General features: G+C 37.4%; 1 protein-coding gene and 1 long non-coding RNA gene across 8 annotated transcripts in view; one reads left to right on the top strand and one right to left on the bottom strand.

The window, feature by feature from the left end:
- LOC134529020 (uncharacterized) overlaps positions 1-591 on the bottom strand; it is a 27,183-nt gene extending 26,592 nt beyond the window's left edge. Inside the window, exon 1 of the long non-coding RNA XR_010074435.1 lies at positions 489-591. This is a non-coding gene — a long non-coding RNA (uncharacterized LOC134529020). The remainder of the gene's footprint in view (positions 1-488) is intronic.
- LOC134529018 (facilitated trehalose transporter Tret1-like) lies at positions 502-14,572 on the top strand. 7 transcript variants are annotated; one of them, XM_063362691.1, is made up of 6 exons: positions 502-2,265; positions 5,760-5,850; positions 9,622-9,757; positions 10,231-11,044; positions 13,124-13,271; positions 13,787-14,572. In XM_063362691.1, the coding sequence occupies exons 2-6, from the start codon at positions 5,809-5,811 to the stop codon at positions 14,114-14,116; spliced, it is 1,470 nt and encodes a 489-aa protein (XP_063218761.1). In that variant the 5' UTR covers positions 502-2,265; positions 5,760-5,808; the 3' UTR covers positions 14,117-14,572. The 7 variants fall into 7 exon arrangements, with proteins under 7 accessions (XP_063218761.1, XP_063218766.1, XP_063218763.1 ...); XM_063362696.1 differs by having other exon boundaries at positions 541-627; XM_063362693.1 differs by having other exon boundaries at positions 840-907.
- Positions 14,573-17,143: the final 2,571 nt, after the last annotated feature.

The raw sequence follows: 17,143 nt of genomic DNA on the forward strand, positions 1-17,143 counted from the left end.
AATGTAGAATCGAAGAGTAATTTTATATTACTTAAACGTCAGGTAAATTAAAAAACTTCAAAGATTACAAAGTTGTTTTTAATAGAATACAGTAAAATTCAGAATTATTGCGGTTGTTTAGGAACAAAAGGAAATCCTTGTTATCGGCAAACACAAGAAGATAACCAGTAACATTGTTAAAAATAGATTAGAACTGTAAGCAAAACCCTAAGGCTCAATACTTGCAGGTCGAATGTGTTCAAAACGCAGCGAACAAAAGGAAACTAATGTAGATCTGGGGGTAAATATTTGCCAGATGACTCTTTTGAGGTGGTTAGAGTAGTATTAACAGAGGGGAATCCTTGCAATACAATAATTTTGGTCAGAATACTTAGGTTTGTTAAAATTAAGCGCATATGCACGATATGTGTACAGAAGAATTAGGCCAGCTTTCATAGTAATCTCTCCATATGATAAACCTCCAAAGTTTTTGCTTGGAGTGTACTTACTTGAACGCAGGCGGCCGTAAGGACGTTAGTCCGTCAGCCACCCAGCGATTTACAACACTTCGCTCGTCCGTCATTACATTTACATTTCATCGCTGCCAACATTTGAGAAAACTTTCATTGTGGAGAAAATTTCTCTTGGGTAATTAGATTAGTTAGAAAATCGCGTAAGTTGTGTACTTATACCTGATTAAAAACTTTTTTTCACTCTGGTATTTATTTCAACATTTCCAGAGTAATCATGCGTAATTAATTACACTTCTAAAACTTGGACGATTATTTTTTTTTTCAAAAAGCCTTAAAATAATTATGGAATCAGATAAACAATTAACCAAACTTAAAAACCTTCGGATACATTAAGAATTGACACGCTAAAACCTAGCTGACATTTGGAGGTTATTTCATCCGTCCGTCCGTAAAAAGTATGAAGTTATTGAACTTTTGACGAACGGGGGATGGAATTTTTCTGTTATCTTATTGTCTGCTGGTCACGTGATTGACAGGAGGAGGGGATGGACTATTGTGATTCCACTATCTGTAAAAATTGGTTTGTCCAATTAGGCTGTGAATAGATAAAGCCGAAGAAAGACCAATATGTTTCGTGCGTAGTATCAAAACTATTTGTGTTTATTTGTGCAGAATACTTATAATGTAACAGAGAAAAATCAAAATTCCTAACATAGTGTTTAATAATTTGCACACCAGTCTGTTATTAAGTATTTGAAAATATAATTAGTTGTAGTAAATAATTTTAATATGTTCACCTTTAAAATTAAGCTAAATACTTTAATCTTGCTACTGCATAAATATTTTATTTTGTTTTTACAATTTTGGCTTTTTATTATTAAGAAGTGGCAGTTGATTAGCACGCTAAATGTAAACGTTGTTCCTTACTGGTATGTGTTGTGCAGGCTAGGCTTAACGCCTTCTACTTCGATTCGCGATAAAAAAAAAAGTGATCTTTGCACGCCCCTTTAAATATTACTTTGTAATTTCATGTCACTATACGATAAAATTATTGAAATTCCTAACAAAAAAAAAAACTTTATTTTGTCATTTTACTATTACAGTATTTTTACAGCAGTTATGCCGTACAGTTACAAAGGATTTCTAGAGTAAAAATACTCGATCTGTGTTTCAACCTATGGTCGGCACCCCCCACCTGTCCTCCCAAATATGCGCCCTTAAGGGTGTATTGGGGGTCGGCTTACAGATCAATGTTAACATTCCAGAACAAGTAATATTGAGACAAAGATGTCTAGGGATTACTCCACTCCTGTCGATCGGGAAGGTGTTAGAGCTTCAGCCATGACCAGAGACTAGGGCTACCCATACCAGCACAGCCTCACTCAGATAACCAGACAGTTGGCTGTGTTCTTAGCCCTTTGACCTTCTCAGCACTGCTGGCGCCTACATCACACTGGGACCCCTCAAAACACCCAGTGAACCCGTGGTCCGGTGGAGGCCTATCCAACCTCTGCTAGCTGATAAAAAGTAAGAACTAGACATACAATTGACGGGGGCTCATTGACAACTAGTCACGCCGACCGCCTTGAGTCCTGGACTCATCAGAGCTACGAGAGAAATGACGTAATGGGCAGTCGCGTCTCCGCAGAGCGTGGCTACGACGCCATCGACGCTACTGACAGCTGACGATCACTCGCAGATCACAAGCCAGACACACATTGGTACGAGGTTATCGTTCAGCGGGTCACTGGCTCAGCAGTAGCGCGGCCGCCTCACTCGGCATCGCCTCTCTCGCGGCAAGGTCTCGGATCAGGTGAGCAGCACATTGTTCCACTTCTTACATAATAGCTGTTACTACTTGAATAAACCATCCAGCGTAAGTATTGGCATGACAAGATATTACCAACTGATCACGGCTCTGTTGTCTGGTATTAAACACCAGGTTCCATCGTAAAACCATAGGAAGGTTATCACTGCTTACTTTACGTGAGCGACTGGAATGTTGTCACTGCTTACTTCGCGTGAGCGACTGGAAGGTTATCACTGCTTACTTCACGTGAGCGACTGGAAGGTTGTCATTGCATACATCGCGTGAACGACTGGAAAGTTGTCATTGCTTACTTCGCGTGAGCGACTGGAATGTTGACATTGCTTACTTCACGTGAGCGACTGGAATTTTGTCATTGCTTACTTCGCGTGAGCGACTGGAAGGTTGTTATTGCTTACTTCACGTGAGCGACTAGAATGTTGTCACTGCTTTCTTCACGTGAGCGACTGGAAGGTTATCACTGCTTACTTCACGTGAGCGACTGGAATGTTATAATTGCTTACTTCGCGTGAGCGACTGGAATGTTGTCATTGCTTACTTTACGTGAGCGACTGGAATGTTGTCACTGCTTACTTCACGTGAGCGACTGGAAGGTTGTCATTGCATACATCGCGTGAACGACTGGAAAGTTGTCATTGCTTACTTCGCGTGAGCGACTGGAATGTTGACATTGCTTACTTCACGTGAGCGACTGGAATTTTGTCATTGCTTACTTCGCGTGAGCGACTGGAAGGTTGTTATTGCTTACTTCACGTGAGCGACTAGAATGTTGTCACTGCTTTCTTCACGTGAGCGACTGGAAGGTTATCACTGCCTACTTCACGCAAAATCTTTTTTACCGCTATTAGATAACGTTAAGTAAATATCTGTTGAGAAAATTTGAGAATGAACATAAAATGCTCTTGTAATAAATATACAGGAAAATCCTCATGTAATAGTAATGGCCAGAAAATGAAATAACGAACTTGGCGTTAAGGCCGTGCCTTGAGCACCACGGGTCGATACTCGTCCAATCAGACGCAGTCTCATCAGTAAAATTATATATTCCAGTAAATATGAGTTACTTACTGAAGTTAATATGTATTCGCTTTGTATGTACTTATAAAATCTGTAACAGCTTAAAACGTGCTGTAGAAATTTTAGTGCATTAGTTTTAATATTTTTATTTCTAATTTCAAACAATATAATGTTCTAAATTAAAAATATTAATTTAATTGCTGTAAAATAAAATTAAACATTTGGCCATAATAACTTGATTTTATAAAGAGCATTAATTGTATTAAATAAAAATACACTACGATTAACTTTGTGCAAATTATTATATAAAGTATTTATTAATTATAAGAAAATTAACGACTAAACTAAAATTTAAAATGTCTTAACGGATTTAATCTATTTATTGGACAACTTATTTTATGAAAAAAAATATTTTTGTCAGACGCAAAAAAAAATCATATGCGCAAAATTTTTTTTCATTCAATTGTTACTTGTTTTTACTTCAACTTTACTAAAGTTATAAAATGTTTACTTTTAGTAAAAACACATTGACGTACATGCGTAATCATTCCAATCTCACTTTTCGGAACAAACCTAAAACTAATGTAATAAAATTAAGAAATTAATAAAATATACCTGTTTTTTTTTAATTTTTTAACTTTATTTTAAATCAAGTGAATATTGAATGCAATAATGGTTGCACAGTTTACTATTGGTGTGTCAGCCCATTTCTAATACTCCTGCATGTTACGGAATAAGTCTAATATAAACGAATTCAAGTAGATGCGTCAATAAACTTGTATGTTATCAGCATGGTTTTGTAGACCTCTTTAACCACCTATAGTTATTTTTCTTCCACATACATATTTAAACAACGAATTAATTATATACTTTTTGAGTGTACAATAAATAAATACTAAAATTTTTGGATCCTAGATTACACATTATTTAAAACCTAACCCCTGGTTGGAAGGGCACATAACACATTTATTTTATTTAACTGTCGAATTAAAACTAGAATTTTTAAGATAAAACACACAATACACATAAAACGTTAGTTATAAAATATTTATAATAAAAAATGAAAAAAAAATCCTTTATATCTTAAGAGTTATAAGTGTTTAAATACTATAAGGCTCAATCTCTCAAAAGCAGATTTTGACTTTTGTGCCCTTTTTCCGGTTGCCGCCTCAATTACACACTCGAAACTTCTGCGTTCGAGTAGCTTCAAAGTTTTTCTTCTAAAAATGATAAAAGTTATTCTATGGTATTGATATGGCTAAACGAATACAACAAACCATTCACTTAAGTTATGATCACTTGTACCAGCGGGGTAATGGGAAGGGGGGGGGGGGGAGAGAGAGAGAGAGATAAAGAGAGAGAGATAAAGAGAGAGAGATAAAGAGAGAGAGATAAAGAGAGGGAGAGATAAAGAGAGAGCGAGAGAATACCAATCTGGGGCGTTGAACAGAGGAAGCATGCATCATAGGTTTCCCGAGAATGCAAGCCACGGCCTATTACGACTGTTAAGGTCAGCTGCTCCGAACAACTTTCACCGCACAGCGCTGACGGGGTGAATCGTTACAAAAGTCATCCGCTGAACAGCAACAAAGCTGGCTCTGCCTGAGTGTTATTTTCGCGCACTTCACAGACCAGCACTCGGTCATACATTTACAAAACATGATTCACCTGATCTTGAATTGGATGTCACGGATAATCATTACCTTTATTTCATAATTAAAGTGACAGAATCAAATTTTAATACAAGTTCACGCTTTCGTCTGAGATTCCTTAGACCTATAGGTATGCAATTAATTGTTTTTACCTTTTTGAAAATTTTATTTGCACGTTTTTAAATTAAGATTATTTTTTTCTTTCAAAATCTTACTAAATCATTAAGATTATATTTTTTAAAAACAATTTTACTAAATTGAAAAGAAATAGTATAAATAGGTTTTCATTATATTTACCTTCCACTGCAAATGTCACTTTTAAACGTTCTATAAACAAGCAAATATTTGTTTTTATGTTTTGAATATAATTAACTAATGTAATGCTTTTGAGAACTATTTCTTTTAACGTTTAACTTTTACTTCATTCGTAACGACCGATACATTACATATTTGTATAACTAATGATATCATATACAAAAAACGTTTCTCGACTACCAGAATATATTTAGCAAAAATTTACTATACCAAAATGTGTGTTTTCCAAACCAAATAATTCCACGACAAAAATTTTTTTTTTCGGTAACCAGAAAAGGTTCTCTTAGTTAATAAATAGTTTTGTCATCTATGAGAAATTATAATTTGTCACCACAAGAATTTTTTGCGGGATTACAATATCTAAAAAATAATTTGTGCTGTAAAACAATTTTATTTATCAGTGGAAGTTATAAAACACGCTAAATTAAGTTTCTGAAATGTGTGAGATTTTAGAGAAATGGACTGGTGACCCAACTGCTTACTGTTTTGTTTCAGAGACATCTAACGGAAAAGGGCTCTAATAGCGTGAAGTATATTGTCAACGATGGAGAAGTCACCAACCCGATTCAAGCAGCTGATCCCACAGGTGAGATGTGAAACCTGGACACACAGGTTCACTTGCTACGATTTGAAAGCACTTTTTTTTAAAACACCAATTAAATTATATCTAATCAACAAAAAATATCCTTTACGTTCTACAAAACTTAAGTTTGTTTTCGCGCTAATTTACCTCCCAAATACATAAATTGTTTTAACATCATTTTCCTGAAAACTTTAAGTCTGTTTATCCCTAAGCTAGCACCCGAAATTTCGTTCCACAGAATTAGATTTTAAAACATTTATAAAAATAATTTTACATTAACTTTATTTTCTCTAAAAGTGACAAGACGTTATCCTTGCAACGATTCTGTTAAAATTTGTACGAACCAATGACTTTTTGCCCAGTGTTACCTTCTGCGGGCCTGTCTGAGGCGGGAAAACACCTCATGCAAGTGATGAACGTGTTCATCCAGGTTGGAACTGTACACGATGATGTCATAGATGTAATTGAACACCAAGTTCAATTTGATGTCGCGTAGAATAAAACCCAGAAGCTGGCTCAAGGCCTGGCTACAGAAGCGCACTCTCATGGGGAGTGTTGTACTAGAACTGTCCCCAAGGCGGTGTACTTCCGGCAACAAGGGTCTAAAAGACGCTGGTGGAAGCTCGCATTCAAGTCAGTCAAACATTTTTTCCATTTTCCGAGATGTTGAAGGGCACTCTCGACAGTGTGTAAACAAAATCTGTCCTCAAGGACCTTACGGTTAAGCGGAATATATTTGAGAATTGAGTAGTATATAAAAGGGCTCTTGGGACTGGTTCCTGGTTGTGGTGCCGACAGCCATCTTCTAGTGTGACGTCACGGCGGCCATTTTGGATGACCTTGACATTTACCCCGTGGCCTTTTGGATCCCACCACTTTGAATTATGTAATCGTTGCACTTTTCGTTACGCCAGCCATTGTTTTCCCGCCATCTTGAAATCGAATGCTCCATTCCCTAAAATTGCTATTTTCGTTACGGCCACCATCTTAATAATCCTTGATTATTATCCGATTTTAACAGGACATTTTAAATTAATAAAAAATTACTGAATAAATTTTTAATAAAAATTATTTCCGTCATTTTTCACGTTAGGGGTCGTCCATTAATCACGTGATGTTTTTTTTAGCAAACTTTTAACCCCCCCTCCCCCCTAGTGATTTGTGGTGAGGTGTTAGACAACCCCCCCCCCCTCCCCCCAATAAATCACGTGTATTTTTTGGTACAAAATATTTTTAAAAATTTCAGAATATTATCTTTAAATAGAGGTATAATTTAATTTAATTTAATTCTGGAAAATTAAGCACAGTGATAAAAATGTCCAGACACACATTGAGGTTGCAGGTTTTTTTCTCACTGGCATAAAAATAATAAAGGAAATGCTTATATGTGATTTACGCATGTATTCGGCACCAAAATCACAGTCTTACTGGCGACTGGCAAGCCGAGCCGGGTGGTTCATGTTGAGGCGGGCGGGGGGATATTGTTGCCTGGCTACGGCGAGTCAAGGTCACGTGTCGCTTTTCGGTTTAGTAGAAATCGGGCGAAAAAATAAATACACGTGATATCTCTCTAAACCCCCCTCCTCCTTGTGATATTTCGTGATTTCCCCCCCCCCCCCCCTTTTCGAGCCTCACGTGATTAATGGACGATCCCTTACCTTGGTATCGAATGCCTCCTTCCCTAATGTTGCAATTTTGGTTATGGCCGCCATCTTGAAAATACGTAATTATTATCCGATTTTAACGATAAAATTTTAAAATTAATAAAAAATTAAATTTATTAAAAAAACGTACCTGTACCTTGTAGTCCTCGGTTCGAACTCTGCGAGGGCATCTCTTCCCCTGTGGTGGCAGATGGCATACTAACCCCAACCACTTCTTTCAAATGAAGTGGTATACTGAACCCTTCCACTTTTTCCCTCAAAACGGGAATTTTTCCCTTGAAAAGAGAATTTATTATTTTTGCGATTTTTTGGCCCTTTGGTGGAATTTTCCCCAGGAAAACTGGAAATTTTGGCGAATTTTTCAGTCTTATTTGCCAATATTTAAATATCAAGGTCAAATTTGAAGTTCATACAAGATGGCCACCATGACGTCACAATCCAAGATGGTGTTCGGCTCACCGCTCCACAGCCTTAAGCCTGTGCCAGAAAATACATTTACTGACAGATCTCTGCAGGAATATTTAAAACCAGCAGGCACTGAGGCAGCATGCAGAATCCAGCAAAGAACGAGAGCTGAATGTGGAGAAACTTGGCCAAGCACATTTCATCAGTTTTTCTACTTATCTGGGAGATAGGCTTAGATGGCAAAAACGAAATTATTTAAATCTTAGAACAAGCAGTTTCCTGATTAGTGTATGTATGGTATGCATGCAAATATGTTTCCCAGGGAAGAAAACAGAGATGTCTATTTAAGATACCTGCAGAAGCTACAATGTAGGTACTGTTTGGTAGCACCAGAAGCTCAATAAGCTGAGGAGGTATGTTTACTTTGTCAACTTTTTTAAAGCCATTGAAGTGAAAAATTATAGTCAATAGTCAATACATTACTGTCAACAGCACAAACAGCAGTCAATGCGAATAGGCGTGCAAGGTAGATGGTAAGGTCTTACAGATTATTAATTATATTTGTATGGATTAGCAAATTCTTTAGAATATGTAAACATAGTAAATTTAGATCAAGCTCGTGTTCAATCTTAACACGGGAGGTAACAGAATTAGCATGTGTGGAGAACAAATGGTAACGTGGTCGCGAATGGATAATTATGCTCAGACCCTATGAGATGGTAATGAAGCAATGACGGAATTAATCAATTAATTGGGGGGAAGCAGTATCCCGAGAAAACACATCGGCTCGCAGACACGTCCACCATGTTTTCCACTTGGAAAAAATCCGGATGTGTCCCCTAGGATTCGAACCCGGAATACCTTGGTGATAGGCGAGTGATTCGACCACTCTAACACGGATTGATAATAGTTCACGTCTTAAGTTATTGTGATTGATAATTTATTATCAGCGAGCCAGTTATCAATGAGTATTGAGGCCAACAAAATAATAAGTGAGACTTTTAAAGTTGAATTGTGCTACAACCAGTTATCTGTGCTGTCAAGACATGAACTTTTACATCAGCTGATATTGGTCGTGAGTTAATGTATTTACTTTTGTTGACCATCCTTGACAACTAGTATAGAAAAACAATAGCGTCATGTCCATGAAATTATTTTAAAACAGTCTTGTGGAGTGATGCTCTAAGATGTAATAGTACTGCTCAAAGAAACACAAAAACTTACTTAACGAACATGATAGTGACGAATTGGACTCAAATTCTAACGGATATGGGTTAAAGTTAAACTGCTTTGGCCATCCTGATTTCTGTTTTAATGTTTTCCCCAAAATTTCTCCAGGCAAATGCTTGAATAGCACCTTAACAAATGAACCCGTCACTAACGATATCGTTTACGAGACGAAAAGTGAAACTAGAACTTCAAATATCATCTTTGTTTCCCTGCGGAAGCGGAATCGAACGAAAGCAGTGATAACACGAGCAACGTTCTTGCGGTCTGCGATGACCCGTGAGCGACGACCTAGTGACCGGGCCTTGTTTCTCCACGATTCACGACGTCTCCGATATCTGTGTGTGTGACGAGTTGCGCAAGTCATCAGCGTGTTCCTTTCGTCCTGCACTTCCCGACCAAAACTGCTCTGCGGTGTTCCTGTGGTTACAAACATTCTTGCTGGCAGCAAAGTCGCAGCAATGTTGTTGTGGTGCAGGTCCTGCTGGGACTCGTAGCTGCCATGACGACAGTTCCTTCTGGCATGAACATGGGCTTCCCCTCGGTAGCTCTGACGCCGCTCACCAGCAACAACACCGAAGGACACCTTGACCAAGAGCAAGCTTCGTGGTTCGGTACGTGCTTTCCCTTGGGCCAAGTTGCCTACTGTCGCACTCAGGAGTACATGGGTGCGAATAACAATTCAACCATATTGGTATCGGTTTGGTTTATCAAAAACACCCCAGAAGATAAAAACTGGGATGGTAGCTTGAATTGTGCCCTGACTAATCATTTTATCATTTTTCATGCAACTTATTGTTGTAGGTTATGAAGAGTCGGTACCTATATTAAACATTGTGTGCTTTATAGAGAGTTACATTCGGTAGTTCCTGGAACTAAAATTTCCAGTGTCCAAAACATTTCCAAACTATTTAAATGCTTGACAAAGCCCCACGGTCTCATACAATGATTTAAAATCATAAATTAAGAAATATAAGTTTATAATCTTACTGTAACATTATTATCTATCTCCAATATCACAGAAACATGACCATTTTACACCAAAGTTACTGAAACGTAATTAAAACAACGCGTGCGTTGGTCGCAGCCAGCATCTCGTCGATCGCCACGCCCGTGGGCTGCCTGGTGTGCGGCCCTCTGCTGGACCGGTTCGGCCGCCGCGCCGGCCTGCTGTCGCTCGCGCCCGTCTTCACGGCCGGCTGGCTGCTGCTGCTGCTGCGCCCAGCGTGTCCCGCCAGCCTGTACCTGGCACGCGTGGTTGCCGGCCTCGGCACGGGGCTGGCCAGCGTGCCGGGCGCCATCTTCCTGGGCGAGGCGGCGGACCGGGGAGTGCGCGGCGCGTTCGTCGCCTGGCCGTCCGTCGCCATCTCGCTCGGCATCTTCGCCGTCTACGTGCTGGGCGCACTCTTCAAGGAGCACTGGCGCTCCGTGGCGCTCCTCAGTGCCGCCGTGCCGCCGGCGACGGCACTGCTCACCTACCTCTTCGTGCCGGAGACACCCACCTGGCTGCTGACCAGAGGCCGGGTCCGTGAGGCGGAGGCGTCCTTCAGGAAGCTGCGGAACCTCGACGGGACCCAGGACATCCCGGAGGATCTCGGCAGAGAGTTCCGGGCCATGAGTGTCCGCGCCGCTGCCGAGCCGCCCGAGACGGGCGATGTCGGCTACGTGGTCGCCTGCCGGCGGGCCCTGGCGCCTCTCAGGCTGCCACAGGCGTGGAAGCCACTCGTCGTCCTCAACACGTACTTCTTCTTCCAGCAGTTCAGCGGCATCTACGTGGTGGTGGGCTATGCCGTCGACATGGTCGAGCTGGCTGGCGTGGTCGTCGACGCATACACTGCTGCCGTGGTCCTCGCGACCGTCCAGCTCGTCGCTGGAGTGGTGGTCAGCTTCATGATGACCAGGTCCGTTTCTCATCACCATTTACCTGCCAATCAATCATATGAAACAACATTATTTTTTTAAAATTTTGCTGGCATCTCCTGCACAAATCTCAAACAATTATTTGATTGTCACATTTAACACCTTTATTCGCAATGAATAATGTCCAACATGGACAGAACACAATTGTTTTGATACATTTCAGAAATATAACAATAACTTACTGAAACTTGTTATATATCTGCAATTTTCTAGGAATTTATTTAAAATGATTGTGCAATGTAGGGCGAAGAAGCTATGGGGTGTGAAATCTTCCATGATACCGTAACAACTTTGAGAGGTAAAAAGATATCCTTAGCAATGCTTTGTGCAACTTTATCACTTCTACTGTGTGAGCTCCAATCATAACCCTTAGAATATTTAAGCGCGAGGTAGGTACTCAATAACAGCTCATTAGTAGTATTTCAGGGCCGATTGTGCAAGTTGATATTCACAATTCTTTTGAAGTACACAGCATTACACACAAGTGATGCAAACAGTTTTGTTCCATTTATAATGGAACATCACAAGTACTCTTGAGAGGTTGGATCTAGAGACTTTGTTGGTTCCCTTGCTGAGGATAGGTGCTAATCCAGAAGTCGGTAAATGTTCAGTTTCCAGACCAGAGCAGTTGTGTCCACTCCTGTTGAAAATGGAATGCTGCTGCAAAAACTGACCCAAAAGGCAAAAAAAAAAAAATCTTTAAGCTTGATCGAAGAAGAAGAATTGGGATATTTTATTACACTGGGCAAACTCTGATTGGAGATATTTATCTGGATGGGCTTCAGTAATTTTTGCTCTTTCCTTTGAAACCACACGTAATGTCCCCGGTATGGTTTTGTACTGCTACATTGGAGGCTGCGTAGTAACCGTTCATACGTAGCAGCCAGGTGGGCCACTGCAATCTCAAACATGACTTGATTAAATCCCATCATTCTTTAAGGGATGCTATAACTTCATCACCCCTTACATCATGCAACTCTAAGGTTTGGCTTAAATTGTTAAACAAAATAATAAAGAAAAAACCCTTACTCAAATGTTCAAAAGTAGGCCATAAATTTCATTATACTAACTCGCTAAATATTTTTTCGTACATATCATTTGTAATGAGGGAGATTTTATGTGAATATCATGTATGATTGAAATTTGAACTGAAAGCATAAACAATTGAATAGTTAACCTGAATAGAGACCTAATTGTCAAAATTTTAAAAACTGTGTTTTTAGTGGAATAGTGATGTATAGGTAACGGGTAACAATGCAAATAACGTACAAAGCCCAATTTTCTACATGAGAATTTTTTGTACTTGTTGAAACATTAGCATTGCAATGAAAACAGATCTAACTGTAGCAAATTTTTATGGAAACAATGTTAATTCATGAGTCACGGTAAATATTCAATTATTGAGCCTTCAAATTACTAACAAAATTTCTATGTTTTAAACACTTCATACTTACATAAAAAGCCAAAACACAGAATTTTTTTTAATTTCACCTACCTATTTAATTTCTTTTTATTTTGAGAAAGCTTATGGTAATTTGAACTCATGTAATTTCTGTGAAACCATACCACACAACAAAATAGGAAACATATTTTAAGTTCATCTTTTTTTCCAAATAAAGAGAAACCATAGTTGCCAAAACACTAATGAATTTATATAAGTGGGGTATGCTTGAACATATTATTGATTTTATGCCAAACTTACATATTCTGACACCATTTCTAATTTTTTTTTATCCTATGTGGCAAATATCTTAATTTGCAGCATCAATTATATGTATTATTATTCTAGAATTCCAGATTAATCTAATACTATTTATATATTTTTTCTCTTGGAGAAGCAAACAAATAAACTTGCATGTTTTACAAACACTAATACTTTGTACAGCAGTTTCTTTAATTTATGTCACAGAGTAATATTATACCACATTGTTAATTTTGAACAGTAGGTTATATTTTAAGCTCCAAAAATTTAATATGATATTTTTCATTGCGGCATTACAAGTTCCTGTAAATAAAGAAATGTCCTGTGAGCTACAGAGATAAATGACTAATTTTTTCAGCTGTGGACGCAGACCACTGTCAATTGCTTCTGGGTCCGGCATGACAACATGCATGTTCGCCCTAGCCGTCTACCTGCAGATCAGTGGAGTCGACTCACGCACCTCTCATGCAGTCTGGCTCCCTCTGACAGCATTGTCTCTCTATGTTGTAAGTACCGAGCATACAGAACTTGAGGGGAATATGTATTAAATATTACAGCAAGAGGTACACCATTGAATTGTTTTCCTTGCATTGTAGACCTTATGTAAAATAATTTGTAATGTAACATTCTCTTCTATATAACTAATGGTAAATCTATGATAACTAGAAGATGAAAATTTTGAACTGGGACCCCAAATTTACAGGAGTCATACGTAATGTGGTCTTACTTAAGAAAAGTAAATAAATGCAAGGATGTATACATACTACCTTGCTTTTGGACCTTACCATAATTTCAAGTAAAGGGAAAGGTGGGAAAAGTGGTAATACCAAATAAAAAATTAGTGTAAAGGCCAGTTAGCTTTATTGGTGTTTTCCTCAAAGTTAATAAAATTAAAGCATTTCATGAAATCATTATCATTTACTTCCACAAAAACTTACCAACTGCAAAAGGGCTATTAAATACCTCATATAATTTATCAGACAAGCAAACATAAACTAATATTAAAATGTCTTCTTTGCAGCTGAGTAATGCCATCGGGTTTCACACCTTGCCGTGGGCAATGATTGGAGAGATTTTCCCGGCTCGAGTCAGTGGATTGGCCGGTGGCATAACCACCTTCATGGCGTACCTCTTCAACTTCTTTGCTCTCAAGACTTACCCAACACTGAAGACCTCCCTAGGAGCGCCCGGCGTCTTCTACTTGTACGGCAGTGTCTCGCTGCTGGCTACCGTGTTCGTCGCCATCTTCCTTCCCGAGACCCACGGCAAAACTCTGCACGAGATCGAGGAGATGTTTGCCCCTGGAAGGTGCACACCCGGCACAAACCACAAAGCTGAGGGGTGTGTGTGAGATACTGCCACTTCATCCGTGCATTTCCCTCCGTCTGGTGCAAATAGTGGACAGAAATGTTTACAATTACATTATTTGTTATAATGTTCAAATAGTTTGCCCCTTTATACTTGCAATCATATAATATTGTAAGATTATAAAGAATATTTAATTTTTTTAATATTTTCATTTACTGCACTATTTTTTCAACTAAACATGAAGTATTTATTCTTATCTACAATATTTATTATTTATTTTTATACTTGACTTCCAAATGCATTTATTTTAAATAAATGTAATTAAATAGCTTTAAGAGAGAAAAGATTTATGTCCAATAGTTTTTTTATGATTAGTATTACTTTGTAAGTTATTTATCACACAAACAAATAAAACCTGTTTGTAATTTAATATATATTTTTTTTAATTCATGTACGTTTGTATACTGTTGTGATTTTAAAAAACTACCAAGCAAACAAATGTTTAATTAAAATATTATGTCCCCATACATAACCTAATTCATATTTATTACATATTTAATATATGTGCACTATAATGTTGGAATCACAATAATGTGACAGTGGTGACGCAAAGATTTCTAACCAATCACGTTCAACACATCTATCAATAATTTAATTGCAAACAAAATGGTGGAAGCGACAGAAATTATGATTAGAAATATTTTATATTTCCTTCGTGCCACAGGCGAGGTTTAAATGAAATGTGTGTCAGAATTTTATTTTTGAAAGATGGTTAAACTGGTGCTCTTGTAGTTATATTATTATACTTATATTTTTAATGGTTTGTTTAAAAATTTATCCATAAAATCTCTGAGATGTGTTTACACACAGTAATTTTTACATTAATGTTAAATTTGAATTAAACAAATAACCCTCACAAACAAATCTATTAAAAACACCTGCAAGCATTGATGGCTGTTAAATGTTTGGAGCGTAGGTAACAGCAAGAAACATTTTATGTACAATTGTTTATTTTTGGTTGTCGCATGAGTGAAATCCGTAAGTTCCTAACAACACCATATTTTTCTGTCGCGTCACCATCTTCGCATTACATCATTGCATTATTGTGATTCCAGCATAAGACTATAAGGTATTTCAGTTCCTCAGCTTTTCACACATTGTATAAGCTACTTAGGTATTCATCTTATTCATCAAACGCCTGAAATGTGCAAGAGAAATCTTTCGTGCATTCATGCCACTCATGCACCTGCTGGTAGTGACATCAAGCATATTTTTTTGTGTAAATTAACATTGAGGAGGGTGTAAATTTTCCTTTCTCTGAAGAAGCTGAAATATTTTTGTAACTTTAAACTAAATTTTTTTTAAAAGATATTTGTGCTTATATAAAGGGCAAATATTATTTTATATTTTACAATGAGTTTAAATGCTATAAACAGCAAAACAATTTCAATGAAAATAACATAAAACAAGAAGATTTAATACAATTATTTAAGGCTTACACAAGTTAACTATTGCCAAGAAAATATTTATTTATAAAATCTGCTTTAAGAACAAAACCACATAAAAATAACCAAACTTAAATTTTAATATACCACAGTAGCAGGTTTATAATGTTTAATGCACATTATATATTGATATAATTAAATGAGTAACGAGATAAGATACAATAACGTACAACAATATTGGATTTAATAATGAATTAGCTCATGCCATAGTTCATACACAAAATCTACATGCATACAAATGGAATTGTATTACATATCTGTAGGGACACCTGTATTTCGTGAATACATTTCGTGTCAAGGTATTTCACAAAACACTGTAGCTTTTCTCCTGTGGTTATTGGCTGAGGTCGGTGAGAGGTGTCGTCCCGCTCTTGACGGGTCACCGTACTGCACCCTCACAATTTGCCATGACTCTTAGGAAAAGCTACAGTGTTTTGTGAAATACCTTGACATGAAATTAAATCGCGAAATACATGTGTCCCTACATATCTATTTATAGCACTAACTATTCAATTAAAATGCTAGGAAACAAACTGTCTCCTCACTCCTTGAAAATTTGCTTTAAAACTTGATTTGTAACTTATGGCGATAGCCTCCACCACTGCAATCCTGATTACATTTCTGGCAGGGTCAAAACAGAATTTTTTGCTAGTTGAAAATACAAAATTTAATGTCTCAATTGTTTTTTAAGTTCAGTACATACATAACTTCTAAAATGCCATAAATGTTAAAAAAAAGATGAGCACTAACATGGTAACTAATTTAACTATTGCCAAACAAAATGCTGAACGGGAAAAATAACCTTAGTCAAATTTATATTTAAAAGAAAAAAAATTTGTAGAAAAATTTCACACTCTTTGCTTAAACCAAAGTCAAAATAATTCACCATCATTAATATTCTATGTGATATACATGCTCAACAGATAAATGATTGTTTGCAAGTTAAAGGGACACAATTGTTCACATGTTCAAAATAAAATTTGTATGCTGTACACTTGGATTGAACTGGAATATATATAAGAAACTCCATTAAAACAAAAAAAAAGGCTACTGTATGATATGATCTAGTCGTAATGACTTTAATACACAGGGTTTTCCAAACTCGCGAGAACCCACCCTTCCTCAGTGCAACACGGCTGGTATCCAGCAAGCCTGGCGAAGACTGGCGTGCTCTCAAGCAAATACTACATTTCAGTGCACACATTTTTATGACATCGTCTCCAAGACCACCTAGTCAATATTTGCTTTAAACTGCCTTGTACTGTAGTTTGAACAGTAAGATGGCATAAAAGATTGTCAAGGAACCAGAAATAATGCCACCGAGTTACATCCCAACCTAAAAAAACAATGAGATAGAACAATGGGATGCTCATAAAAAATGCCTTGATTATTGTTCTTAGCTTAGGAATCTGAGCATTGCTTATGCATGTATGGAATACACTATGTTTATTTGTTGACTAAAATAAAAAACATATTTTGTATACATAATTAAATACAATGTAATTTTTTTAACCATCCTCCATGTAAGATGCATATTATCTATTGCCATCAGTGGTCGTAGTTAC

Source organism: Bacillus rossius, chromosome 2 (assembly GCF_032445375.1).
Source record: "Bacillus rossius redtenbacheri isolate Brsri chromosome 2, Brsri_v3, whole genome shotgun sequence".
NCBI lineage: Eukaryota > Metazoa > Arthropoda > Insecta > Phasmatodea > Bacillidae > Bacillus > Bacillus rossius.

What these genes read in the sequence shown, in the direction of transcription:
- LOC134529018 (XM_063362691.1), top strand. Translation starts at nt 5,809, where the DNA reads ATGGAGAAGTCACCAACCCGATTCAAGCAGCTGATCCCACAG. An exon ending in TCAAGCAGCTGATCCCACAG is followed by an intron (nt 5,851 to 9,621) that starts GTGAGATGTGAA and finishes GTTGTGGTGCAG; the next exon opens with GTCCTGCTGGGACTCGTAGC. An exon ending in GTCAGCTTCATGATGACCAG is followed by an intron (nt 11,045 to 13,123) that starts GTCCGTTTCTCA and finishes TAATTTTTTCAG; the next exon opens with CTGTGGACGCAGACCACTGT.